At 35.8% G+C, this 14,506-nt stretch overlaps 1 protein-coding gene across 1 annotated transcript in view; it reads right to left on the bottom strand.

Annotated features, from left to right (window-relative positions):
• The window catches only part of SEMA3C (semaphorin 3C), a 226,621-nt gene that overhangs the window by 23,794 nt on the left and 188,321 nt on the right, over nucleotides 1-14,506 (bottom strand). The window contains exons 13-14 of the mRNA XM_055420650.2: nucleotides 4,376-4,464; nucleotides 731-772 (exon numbers count right to left, since the gene is read on the bottom strand). Of these exons, the coding sequence (XP_055276625.2) occupies nucleotides 731-772; nucleotides 4,376-4,464 (131 nt within the window). The remainder of the gene's footprint in view (nucleotides 1-730; nucleotides 773-4,375; nucleotides 4,465-14,506) is intronic.

Genomic DNA, 14,506 nt, shown 5'->3' with positions numbered 1-14,506 from the left:
ACTGAAAGTGGGCTTTTTCTTTCCATGATCATGGTGTATCTGCATGTGCAGGTGCAAATTAGGTCAAACATTTCTGATAAAATCATAGTAAAACATTTATTTCCCAAATCCTGAAGCCTGATATGGCTTAGATTTGAGACATTCAGATTTTTAAGTGACATGTAAACCTTATAAAATAGTACTTTCTTAGAAATAAGCATAAAAGAATGCACTGCACATTTCAAACATTTGACAGTAGCAGGAAATCAAAAGAGGAAAAGAGGATTGACTAGGCATTTCAAGTCCCTGAGAATGCTTGTGAAGTTATAGTAGCCCAAATCTTATGCTAAATTCTTCCTTCAGAAAGATTATTTTTACTTTGGTTGGCTTCACACAGTGTAATATTTAGGAATAGAGGATATAAAAAAATTGGAATAACTTGCTGCATATATATATATACACAAACACATACAAATATATTCTACTCTAATTAATTTCTGTACAAAAATAAACCTATTTTGTCTTCCACTAAAGCTAGTAAATTCCTATGGCAAAACCAACCAATATAATATTGTAAAATAATTTGCCTCCAATAAAAAATAAATTACTTTAAAAAAAATTAATGTGTGGTATATTATGAACAGTATTATTTTGCTAATACTAAAATTAAATTTTCAAAATTATAAAATACATTCTTCTACAACAGTAAAATTTTAACATACAAAGATAATAAACACGGTCTTGTGTTTACCTTTTTGGATGAAATTTTCATTGTTGTTATAGGAGCATGATTCTAAAAAATTAAAAAAATATTGTTAGTTGCTCAAATAATCCTTAAAAAGGATTTTACATGAAAATTCTTTTTATGCTAAAATTCAAGAAATCATCATTTCTCTCTATATGCACATATATTTTCTAAGTTTATCAATAATTATCTATAAACTTCATTTCTTCTGTTCAAAATAAGGACAGATTTGTTACATAAATATATGCCTAAACTAAAAAAATAAGTATAAATTATAACACATCTATCAATATAGTCATTAGAAATAAATGAAAATTAGCAAAACTTGAGATAACTGAAAAAACTGTATGTGAAATATTGAATGCAATGAATAATTCAGGATTGGATCTGGGTGCTTGGGTTGGGGGCAGTGGAATGGTACCCCATTTTATTCCTCCACAACTAGAGCATTTTGCTTAAGACACTATTGTTCATCTGTCAAATGCTGCTATGAAAAGAAGTATTTGCCTGAACTAGACATGTATGGGTTTGAGAGTTGAACTATAAAGAAAGCTGAGCGCTGAAGAACTGATGCTTTTGAACTGTGGTGTTGGAGAAGACTCTTGAGAGTCTGCAAGGAGATCCAACCAGTCCATCCTAAAGGAGATCAGTCCTGAATGTTCATTGGAAGGACTGATGTTGAAGCTGAAACTCCAATATTTGGCCACCTGACACGAAGAGCTGACTCATTTGAAAAGACATTGATGCTGGGAAAGATTGAGGGCAGGAGGAGAAGGGGACGACAGAGGATGAGATGGTTGGATGGCATCACTGACTCAATGGACATGAGTTTGAGTGAACTCCGGGAGTTGGTGATGGACAGGGAGGCCTAGCATGCTGCAGTCCATGGGGTTGCAAAGAGTTGGACACAACTGAGCGACTAAACTGTACACTTATTAATCTTAGTTGAAAACAAAAGAATATTGTTAGATAAGGTTTCTTTTGATAAGTGTGAGTTAGTAAAAGAACCTAAAATTTATCTGAAATAGTTATCCTTTTTTAAAATTCATCTGTTCTTAACTTTACTTCTTACATATCATTCTTGCCTGGAGAATCCCATGGACGGAGGAGCCTGGTAGGCTACAGTCCACGGGGTCACAAAGAGTCGCACGTGACTGAGCAACTTCCTTGCATATTATTAGCTCCTTTTAAAGATTAAGGATTAGATTTGTGATAATGTGATAAAGTTCTGTGAAGCTTCATCTGAGTAATTCAAGTGTGCACACGCTGCCAAAATCAACTCTGCCCATATTTATTTTTTTCTTGAGTTATGTGTTCATACAAACATTTAAAAGAGAATACAGTGATATCTCTAAATATTCAATTTCAACAAATCATGACATTCATTTAGAAGTGCACACACTAACAGGGCAAGATTTATAATTTATATCCACCTAGGGAAATATTAATAGTTGTACTTCAAGTTAAATTTTGGGAAGTTGGACACATTTTCAGAAAAAGCTCTGAAAAGAGGATTAAATAAGATATTATGGTTCTGTGCTCTTTAAAAACAAAGTGCCTGGTTTTTAAAAGTTACATGAAGTTTTCTGCAGTGTATCAGTGTGACACTTAGCTAAGGATTTTTTCCAATTTAAATGTATTATTTCCTCAAGTACCCATCACAGTATATCATACACACCCAATTATTTTTACCTCACCTCAAAAAATGTGACACAAACACCATACTGAAGACAGTAACTTTATTTGGTAACTGTGTCTCTCAGTTTAGCCATATCAATCACTGGCACGGACATCCGGAAGAAAGCTCAAGCATCCTTAGTCTCTCCTGGGGTGATTTCCCCCCACATGCATTTTGACTGACTCTATTTTTCCACTGAGAGTTTATTCTTTATGATGATAACACCAGCATAACTCATGGAACAGATCATAAGTAGTTAGCACATGATCAGAATACCTCACATTTTTAAGACCTTTCCATAGAATATATGTTTGGGTTTGTGTCAAACTCAATTAACATTCTCTGATTATCAAAAAAAGATATTTCAGAATTAAAAATGAAGTGCTGAAGTACAATCTTTGTGCTATCTTCAAGAAAACTACTGAATAAGATACTTCATATTATTTTGGTCATTCATGTTGCCCTTATTTAATTGAATGAGAAATATATTGTTCGGTAAAATGTGATTTAGGTTAATCCAGTGACATTTTTTGCAAAGCAAGGCATAGAAATGGCACTTGAATGCACATGGTTAATATTTTGTGAGCACAATATTAATTCAATAATCACAAGGAACCTGATGCCAAAGTTAGTCTAACATTAAAAATTATAACTTTAATAACATAATGGGAAATGACCAGAATTACTCAGATTCTGTATTTGCTTTTTTAAAAATATTTCTTCATATTTAAAATGTATTAGCATGATCTAACATCACTGTATCCTAGTCACTTATGTGCTTAAAATCCAGTATCTTTGGTGATGTGGGAACATATATTAATACATTCTGAATTCACTCAACTGAGCAAGGCAACTTTCTGGACTAGTGATAGTTTGCACTGAAGGGTTTTGAAGTGCTATCTTAACTCCAGTACAAGCTTGCTCTGGTCTTTTGGTGTCCATGACCATTGTTTCTTAGTTAGTTTAGTCAGAAATAGAAGTTTGCAGTAGAATTAATTCCATACCAAAGTTTCTTCAAAATCTGACTGTGCTTTACTCACTTTTCCAAATGCAGGTAAGAGTGATTGTTTGAACTATCAATATAATGACCTATACCTTAAGGAGAGAAGGGCTTTCAGGACACCCTGTACCTGTTCTCCAGGCTCGTGCATGTGTGCCTGTGTGCTAAGTTGCTTTAGCCATGTCTGACTCTTTGTGACCTTATGTAGCCCACCAGGCTCCCATGGGATTCTCCAGGCAAGAATACTAGAATGGGTTGCTGTGACCTCCTCAGGGGATCTTCTTGACACAGGGATCAAACCTTCGTCTCCATGTCACCTGCATTGGCAAAGGGTTCTTTACCATTAGCGTAACCTGGCCTGAATTTTCCAATATGTGCCTTTTTTGTTGTGTTTTCATTTCTTTTTATCCCAAATTCAAGGACAAAGAGAATAAACAATGCAATTCCAAGTTTAGACAGAACATGAAGTTCTAAGTTTAAAGAGACAACGTTTGTTTTATTTAACTAGAGTGACATTTGATTTGAAAGCAATAAAACAAGAGAAAACAAAGCAGTTTTTCTTGAAGTTCCTGGCAATAAAATATGAGAAAGTTTTTTTAACAATCAATAATGTGGAACTATTTGGGTCTCAGTGGCTTGTGAAGCAAATGATAAAAGCCCTTTTAGGGCAGATAGTCTAGACCTTGACCATAAGAACTCATTAAAAAAAATAATGATGACATCAAAATTCTTCAAGTTGTGATGATAGCTAAAAAACTAATTTTTTTTAAAGATAACTTGAAATGTAAAAAATGACTTCAGAAAAATATTTTTTCTATACTTCTCATTTTATCTGGTGTCTCCTACTCTCAAAACTTTATAACATTAATTTGTTTGATCTTTTATCAATCTTTTTCCCCTCCCAAGCGGTCATAAGATTACAGAATTCCATTTATCATGCATGTGCTGAGGTTAACAGAATAGATGTTCAAACCTTAAAGACTTCCAACTCCTCCAGAATGAGCTCACTGCGAGCAGAGCTGTTAGTAGGAAGAACAACCACCTTCTGCACAGTACCCCGGTCTAAGAGAAAGAAACAATGAGATGAAGGAAACAAGGACATTTAGACATGAGACTACTGGCTTAACAGTTTACGATATTGTTTATATAATTACTTAGTCATCAAAAATGAGATTGTAAACACTGAGCTATTACCATTTGCAATATTCTTATTTCACTGTAAGTCTCCTATTTTTTTTTAGGTTTTTTTTTATTAATTAATTTATTTTTTATTGGAAGCTAATTATTTTACAATATTATATTGGTTGGTTTTGCCATACAATGACATGAATCTGCCCCGGGTGTACATGAGTTCCCCCTCCTGAACCCCCCTCCCACCTCCCTCCTCCCTTTATCCTCCCTCTGGGTCGTCCCCGCACACCAGCCCCGAGTATCCTATAACATAAATTGAGATTAATTTAAAAGGAATTAATAGGAACATTTTATTACATTTTGCACATATGCAGTAAAGCCATTTAACTATGAGAGAAGAAAAGAATGTCCAAATGTTTTTTGATGTCAAAAGTTCTGTTTCTGAACCAAGTATGTATTCTTGAAATAATCTTAACTTTAAGTTTGGCCCTTAAGAATATTTAACTTATATGCAGAGTACATCATGAGGAATGGTGGGCTGGAAGAAGCACAGCTGGAATCAAGATTGCCGGGAGAAATATCAGTAACCTCAGATATGCAGATGACACCACCCTTATGGCAGAAAGTGAAGAGGAACTCAAAAGCCTCTTGATGAAAGTGAAAGAGGAGAGTGAAAAGATTGGCTTGAAGCTCAACATTCAGAAAACTAAAATCATGGCATCTGGTCCCATCACTTCATGGGAAATAGATGGGGAAACAGTGGAAACAGTGTAAGACTTTATTTTTTTGGACTCCAAAATCACTGGGGATGCTGATTGCAGCCATGAAATTAAAAGACGCTTACTCCTTGGAAGGAAAGTTATGATCAACTTAGATAGCATATTAAAAAGCAGAGACATTACTTTGCCAACCAAGGTCCGTCTAGTCAAGGCTATGGTTTTTCCCGTGGTCATGTATGGATGTGAGAGTTGGACTGTGAAGAAAGTTGATCGCCGAAGAATTGATGCTTTTGAACTGTGGTGCTGGAGAAGACTCTTGAGAGTCCCTTGGACTGCATGGTTTGGTGTTCATTGGAAGGACTGATGCTAAAGCTGAAACTCCAATACTTTGGCCACCTCATTTGAAGAGTTGACTCACTGGAAAAGACTCTGATGCTGGGAAAGATTGGGGGCAGGAGGAGAAGGGGACGACAGAGAATGAGATGGCTGGATGGCATCACTGCCTCAATGGACATGAGTTTGAGTGAACTCTGGGAGTTGGTGTTGGACAGGGAGGCCTGGCGTGCTGTGATTCATGGGGTCGCAAAGAGTCGGACACAATTGAGTGACTGAACTGAACTGAACTGAATGGTATTTTATTCCCAACTTGGTAATGTGAGGTTAAAGTAAATTTGTGAGTGCTTTGAGAAAGTAAAAATATATTTCCTCATCAAAATATGTTCCTGTCAAAATAACTAATGAGTTGCTTTGTGAATATCAAGTCATCACTCTCTTAAAGTAGGAGCATGTAACTGTGAATTTACAATTTTGACAGGTCAGGTGCATTATCATCAACAGACACTAAAGCATCTTTTAATTCTGTTGAGAAATGTCACTAAGAAGAGATACTTGAACTGAGTCGTACAGGATTTAACAACTAGGAATCTATTAGTGATGAACTTCCGTTGTGGCTCAGCTGGTAAAGAATCCACCTGCAATGCAGAAGGCCTGGGTTCGATTCCTGGGCTGGAAAGATCCCCTAGAGAAGGGAAAGGCTACCCACTCCTGTATTCTTGCCTGAAGAATTCCATGGACTGTATAGTCCATGGGGTTGCAGAGTCAGACACTACTGAGTGACTTTCACTTAGAAGAAAAAGCTTGAAACCAATACCACAAGTCCCAAACCTCACAACTCAAGCTGTGTGATTACATAGCTAAGTGTTATTCTGACATAAAAATTCCATTTATCATTTATAATTTATATTTTATGACTCTAACTATACAATAAAATAATTCTTAATTAAAAGTAAACTCTAAGATTTTACCAACTAAAAAAATTAAAACCTATTAAATAACAATAATGATGTTTATACAGAAAATTAAGACTTAAGAGATTTTGTTCAAATAATCCTTGGTACTTTACAAGGATACAAAGTTTAAGCACCTAACTGTTAAAGTTTCAAACTACATTCTGTAATACAAAATTTACTTCTTAAGCCATACTTAAAAATACATAAAAATCCTAAAGATTTGTAGGCTCTAGATATAATTAAGAAATCTGGAATTTTCTGTTTCATCGATTAGCTTCTTTAGAATTAGTTCCGTACCAATTTGTACTAGTTTCTTGGAAGATAATTAATGCAGGTAAAAACTGGAAGTGGAAAAATATTTAGGCATATGGTTCAGAGACACACCACAACTGAAAACAGATGAAGGCGCTTGGAGGTGTTCCCTAGTTTCTGTTAACAATTCGTCACAAAGAACAGTGTAATTTTCTATGGGAATAGAATATACCAAAAACCCTAAAATTAAAGCCTTGAAATTATAACACCTAGGGAAGGATTTGTGTAATATTCTGTGTGTATGTGGTGTCTGTGTGAGTGGATAGGTGAAAGATTAGAGTGTAAAACTATCTTTGTTTTAGGTCATGTTATCATAAAGATCATACTTTTTATTTTTATTTTTTTTAAGTCACAACAGTTTTATGGTTTCTGGCTGCAGCTTGCAAGGATCAGTGTCATCTTACATGACAGCAATGGCCACTTCTTGAGTGGAGACTGAGCAGAAAGTATGAGTGGAAACTGAGCATAATCCCAAATAAAGCTGCATGAAAGCGAATCTTGATTAAAGACAAAAGTATCAGCTTTGAAAATAATTTTAGTAAGTATTCTCAAATGAGAGAACTGACTACTTTTTTTTACCTAATGTTTTAACTCTGTGTGTGTGCGCTAGTTGCTCAGTCATGTCTGACTCATTTCGACCCCTTGGACTGTAACCTGCCAGGCTCCTCTGACCATGGAATTCTCCAGGCAAGAATACCGGAGTGGGTAGCCATCCCTTCTCCAGGGTATGAGAACACTATTTTACAGAAATAATCATTTCCTCTGAAAAAAACCTAAAACAAAAATATTTTATTCCAGCCATTTACAAAATATAGCACAATGAACAGCTACAACAATGGGCTAATAATAAGAAGCAAAAACTTACTTTTGACTCATTTGTGATGAAAGGTAGAACATTACTTTTATTTATTGTTTGCTTTCCTATTTTAGTTCTTTTTTGTTTTACTGTTAATGTGAGTAGATTTCCCTTGAGAGACTATTAAAAGATAAAAGTATATTTTATACCTAGTAAAACATCAACTTATCTGAAATTCTTACAAAAAAATCAGTTAATTTAAATATTAAATATCAGTAACTTAAATATCAGTTTCTACTGCAAAATTAAGTTTAAAAAAAATCATAGAAATCCTAGATTGCCATAGAGAAACATATATTTAATGGATACCTACTGTGTGACTGGATCTATGATAAAAATACATTGTTCCAAGAAAATAAATATGCATTTTAATTCCTGTACTATTTCATATTCATACATGAATTGACACTTTATGAGGTAGCATACCTCCAGAGTTCATTATACTGGTTCTTTTTTCATTAGTGTGTCACAAATTAACACATTTGTTCTCATTCTACATAATAAAGCTTTCACATACATAAATGAGAATAGTCATTCAAATTCGTGGATTCAAATATGAATATGAATGGAATAGTTCTAAATCCTGTGAGAATCATCACTTTAACAATTCAGATTTTATGAGACTTTGAACTTTTAAAATAGGGGGACTATTTTAAGTAAAATAATACATAAACACAAAAAGAGAACTGTTTGGATTTTTCCCAAACACTGAAAAGTGAAAGTGTTAGTCGCTCAGTCCTGTCTGACTATTTGCGACCCCATGAACTATAGCCTGCCAGGCTCCTCTGTTCATGGGACTTCCCAGGCAAGAATACTGGAGTGGGTTGCCACTCCCTTCTCTAGGGGATCTTCCCAACCCAGGGATAGAACCCAAGTCTCCTGAATTGGAGGCAGATTCTTTAACCTTCTCAGTCACCAGGGAAGCCAGTTACAAATGAGGAACTCTAAAGTTTATGGTTAAGCCCAGCTCTGACAATTAACCTAGTTTTCTAAAAAAGAAAGTTTTTATAAAACTGGACAATAATACTTTCTTTAAATTGAAGAATATCTAATTATCCAATGAAACCTTGCCTACAATATCTTACCACTACAATTTTATCATCCAACATCAGTTTTCACATGTCAGCAAAAGGTTGGAAAATTTCTTCATTAGTTGAGTGTAAATAGCTCTACCGCCTGTCTGTTTTATTCATTGGCCTTTTTGCTGCAGGCATATTGGTGGCTCAGACGGTAAAGAATCTGCTTGCCTTTCTTCCACAGCTGCCAAGAATATACAGTACTCAATCTCAGAACTCTCTTAAGTATATCTTTATACCCTCCACACTCTGTTTCTCTGGTCTAAGCATGAGCGCTATGTTCAAGTAGGTCTTTTTCAGATTCAAAAATCGGATCTTCTTATCTGCCATTCTCTGAACAGCCTGCAGTTTGGGAGTATCCTATTTAAACTGTGATGCTTAGAATTATACATGACTGGTAGGCTACAGTCCACGGGGTCGCAAAGAGTCGGACACGACTGAGCGATGGAACGGAACGGAAGGGATTCAGTTGTTTCACCACTATGCAGACCTTGCTGAGATGGGACTATTTAAAAGACACAGCAGTAGTTTTCCAAGTTGATCAACAAACTTAGGTGACTGGTCAGGATCTCTAGTACGTGTAATCTCAGAAACAGAGATCTCAACTCCAGTGTGTACACACTGACAAGGCTCCACTCTAGATGTGTTTGTATTTCTGCTTCTCTTAGAAACTACCTGACTCCTAGTCTCCAGTTCAGATTTTCAAGAGACAGATTTAACTTGGTTCAATGTAGTCATGATGAAGGCACACTGTAAACCATTGCTTGGTGGACATATCAGCTGTCAAGTGCTAATTTGTCATTTCAATCAGTTTTGGAACCAAGCCAATATACATGAAATTCCCCATGGCTACTCTCTAAGCTGGCCCAGGCTAATTGGATAATTTCTCTCCAAATGTATGGTAGACAGTTCTGGTTTCTTCTCCAAACTTATTCGCAAAACCTCAGTTCCATATACAGAAAATACTTTTGAGGTATCCTTGGGCTAAATCATTCACTACTAAGTAAATAAATGGATTTAGGTTGTCTTCCACCCATTTTTACTCACCAGTTTAAGAAAAAAATTACTGATGTCTCAAGAGCTCAAAGTCTAAGATTTGCTTTTTTAAAAAATGATTCTTTAATAGTGGGTTCCAACTAAATGTTAGTCACTTAGAAAATATGCATTCCAGAATGTCTATAAAATTCCCAATTACTTATGTCTACATAAAGTCATCTCTGAATCTATTAGCTTGAAGATGATAATACAGTTAACAAACGTCTTCCTTCTGGAGGTAGTGAGTCATTCCTTGAACATATACAACATAAATTTCTTTTATTGTTCTGAAGGATTGGGATATACAATACCTTATATTTCCTCGGGAAAAGCATCATGACTGCAATATAGTTACAATGAAGCAGAGTAGCTTTCTTTTCTCCTTAAGCCTCAGTTTGCTTGTGTGTAAATATAAATTACAATGATAACTTTTGTAATGGGTATCTGTTACTATGGTCTATCCAGAATCACTTTCCCTTTCTTGGAAATAGCACCCTGAGACAACTTTTGGAAACAACACCTCTCTCATTCTCCATCTACACCATTAAGGAGTGGCATATCTCTCAGCCCCAGGGATGCCATGACTTAGGTCTGTGCAATTAGAACATCTCTTTGCCCCTATGATTCATGCAGGAGTGGGCATAGAAACAAGTTAAGGCTTAGCCCTTCTTGGGTATTAGATAGGTGGGAGCTTCTTTCTATCTGAGATCAGGACTATTAAAGGCTTTTAAATCTGAAGGTGCTGAGGTCATTCCTGCTACCACATGTGCAGACTTCATCTGAGAACAAACAATAAAGAGGAAGGCCGAGCTGAAAGATGGTGAGATAAATTCCTGAAAACATCACTTCAACACAAATTCAGCTATATCTGAGGCTGCCTCCTACATTTCCCAGTTGGGCACACAAAAATTTACTATTTTTAACTAGTTTAAGTAAAGTATAAACAAAGTCACTGTTGAAAAAGTTCTAGTAAATCTGAATCAATAATACATGGAAACTACTTAGTATGATGTCTAGTACATAGCATACCCTCAATAAGTGCAAGATATTTTTAGCTCGACCACTAACTAAACTTTTTACATTATTGGAGTTACAACATTTTCTGAAGACCAGCTGTCTTATCTATGAGATATACACAATAGGCATGCCTTGAAAATAATAAAGCACTGTGACATTAATCAGGTAAGACACATAGGAGAGCTGCATAATATAAGCTTATATACCAAGATACCACAGTAGACCCATCTACCCCTATTAGTGCTCTTAACTGTCTTTTATTTCATTGAATCTTTTAAGAAAATTTCCCAAAGTTCTTTCCTGTATTATAAACTTATTTCCTGTATTATATATTGCATACCATCTAGGTTTTTTTTTTTGTTTTCTTTCTAGTGCAAGAGATGATAGCAATATTAGCTTTAAAATTTACCACAGTCTCCAGATAAGACAACAACTTTTATTTATAGCATAGGATAAAAAAAAAAAACTCATTACCAGCAGGTTGTCTGAACATTCCTATGTGTATCTATCTACTGAGTCTCATCTAAACTAGTCCTTAGAGGTTTCCCTAGAAATTGTTCTGCCAAACTGTGTGCTTGCCACTGGGCTTCTGGTTGCCTGGGGATTTAGGAGAACTCTGCCTCCTTAATCAGATTTGGTTAGTTTTGCATACCTGGTTGTTATTCTACAAAACTATTCCAATCAAGGTTGGTTTCATGGGTGTTAGACTTGTCCAGTCACACATATTTCTGTGGTCAGAAGGATTCATACTTAGTTTAATGCTCTGTTGTCACCGCCTTGAAATTCTTAATCATTTTAAATAAGGAGCCCTGAATTTTCATGTTGTACCAGATCCTGTAAATTACATAGCCAATCTGATTCTAGGTGTTCATAATTACTAGCAGTTTGTACCAGGTAAGGAGGGACCTCATTTAATTTAGTAAAGACAAACATATAAATTCCAAAGTTACATACTTAATTCTTTCCTCCTTTTTCTCAATCTTCACCATAGTGTCCCTAAATGTCAAGTAGCCCTCTGCATGACTTCAGAGATAAATTACTGCTGGGAAATCAATTCTAGTATTTATTAATTAAAATTAGTGTTATTAAAGAAAAAATAGCTATATTTGATAAATACTTCTTTTATTTGATTTATTTATAGTTTTCTGCATCAATTTCTATACTGAATTTAAGAAATATATTTTAAAGCTCCCCCCAAAAAAGAACTGCAAAAGCTTGGTTTAGTAAATGAACCCTCTATAGATAATATGATGATGAGAAATCTTGCATTGTTAATCTCTAAATTAGATCTTATCATTTGGCTGCTTTAGTTCATATTAGTTACAGTATAAACTCATAAAAGATTTCTTTTTCCAATTATGTTATCAAACTGCTGCTACATGCTTTTAATAGTATTTTTTAAATAGTATTTTTAGTATATATAGTATTAATAGTATTTTTTAACGGTATTTTTAAAACTTGAGAATAAAGTTGAATCATAAGTTTATAAAATTTCTATTAGGAGTTTTACGGAGAAGGCAATGGCAAGCCACTCCAGTACTATTGCCTAGAAAATCCCATGGATGGAGGAGCCTGGTAGGCTGTAGTCCATGGGGTCGCTAGGGGTCGGAGACGACTGAGCGACTTCACTTTCACTTTTTACTTTCACACATTGGAGAAGGAAATGGCAACCCACTCCAGTGTTCTTGCCTGGAGAATCCCAGGGACGGGGCAGCCTGGTGGGCTTCCGTCTAGGGGGTCACACAGAGTCGGACACGACTGAAGTGACTTAGCAGCATTAGGAGTTTAGTGAATACATCTTTAAGATGTGGTGATTCTATTCATGCACGCCCCCAATTTACAACATATATGTGTGTGTGTGTGTATTCCTAAACTAGGTCATCTAGCACATTTTCTCACACTTAGCAGAGTTTTTCTCACTCAATAGGTAATTTAAATGCTGTGATGGTGACACACGCAGCTTCAGACCTTGGGTAGAGACCTACTGAGTCATCAAAGGCATCTCAAATATCTTTATTTGAAGGGAAGTACTTGGAGAGACTATATCACCAAATGTTCTCTATTTTGCATCTCCCAGAGTGTGATAATGTTAAAAAGTTTGTAGAGTTAAATAAACTTGGTTAGTAATTGTGTGCAGTGTGCTCAGTGGTGTCAGACTCTGCGACCCCACAGACTGTAGCCCACGGGGTTCCACTGTCCATGGAATTTTCTGGGTAAGAATACTGCAGTGGGTTGCCATTTCCTACTCCAGGGGATCTTCCTGACCCAGGGATGGAACCCGTGTCTCTTGTGTCTCCTGCACTGACAGGCGGATTCTTTAATACCTGAGAATTCTTTAGTACTAATATAAGTTATGGATGTGAGAGTTGGACTGTGAAGAAGGCTGATCGCCGAAGAATTGATGCTTTTGAACTGTGGTGTTGGAGAAGACTCTTGAGAGTCCCTTGGACTGCAAGGAGATCCAACCAGTCCATTCTAAAGGAGATCAATCCTGGGTGTTCATTGGAGGGACTGATGCTAAAGCTGAAACTGCAATACTTTGGCCACCTTATGCGACGAGTTGACTCACTGGAAAAAACCCTGATGCTGGGAAAGGTTGGGGGCGGGAGAAGGGGACGACAGAGAATGAGATGGCTGGATGGCATCACCGACTCTGTGGACATGAATTTAAGTGAACTCCGGGAGTTGGTGATGGACAGGGAGGCCTGGCGTGCTGTGATTCATGGGGTCACGGAGATTCGGACACGACTGAGCGACTGAACTGAACTGAACTGAACTGAATATAAGTTAAATAGGTTTCTTTTCTCTTTACTCCAGAACTTTTCAGAATTGTTCGAATACTTTTCTGCATTGTGAAGAAAATATAGTATTCAGTGACTTTCAAGTTTATTTGTCAATACCATAACTTCATTTGACTCCCAAGCACCTACCACTCATGCTCTTTTAGAAATCAGGCCCTGTTTTACAAATAGTTTCTCATAGTGTAGTTGTTATTCAGTCCACCTCACTCAAAAAATTAGTCAGTTTCAAAAAATTTAGATGTTTATTTCCATGTCAGATCACAGATTTATCATTTTTAGAAGTGCTAATTTTAAATAAGCTTTAAAAATAAATATATATCTGCTCAAACATTTGAAAATCACAGAGGATGAACAATGTAATTCTTTCTAACATATTTCATTTTTCGGTAACTGTAATTGCCAAAAACACTGCTAAATTAATTTTCAAATATCTATTGATTTTTTTTTCTGCCTAATTTCAGCTAAAACAACATATTTTCTATGAATATGTAAAACTAATGACTTATTTGGAATATACTTAAGTATTCTGGGAGAGTCCTCAGGCAAAATTATAATAAAAAGTTTCAGATATTTTGGAAATCAAAATGTATATATATATATATACACAATGTATAGAAAAGTGTACATATATGTAAAAAGTACATATATCTAAAAACTGTATATCTATATGAAGTGAAGTGAAGTCGCTTAGTCATGTACGACTCTTTGCAACCCCATGGACTGTAGCCTACCATGCTCCTCGGTCCATGATTTTCCAGGCAAGAATACTGGAGTGGGTTGCCATTTCCTTCTCCAGGGGATCTTTCCGACCCAGGGATCGAACCCTGGTCTCCTGCATTGTAGGCAGACGCTTTTACCGTCTGAGCTA

This window comes from Moschus berezovskii, chromosome 3, assembly GCF_049115385.1.
Source record: "Moschus berezovskii isolate FMDL1 chromosome 3, NW_MosBer_1.0, whole genome shotgun sequence".
Classification (NCBI taxonomy): domain Eukaryota; kingdom Metazoa; phylum Chordata; class Mammalia; order Artiodactyla; family Moschidae; genus Moschus; species Moschus berezovskii.
Note: the sequence above shows the minus strand (reverse complement) of the source record. Positions and strands in the feature narration are given on the sequence as shown.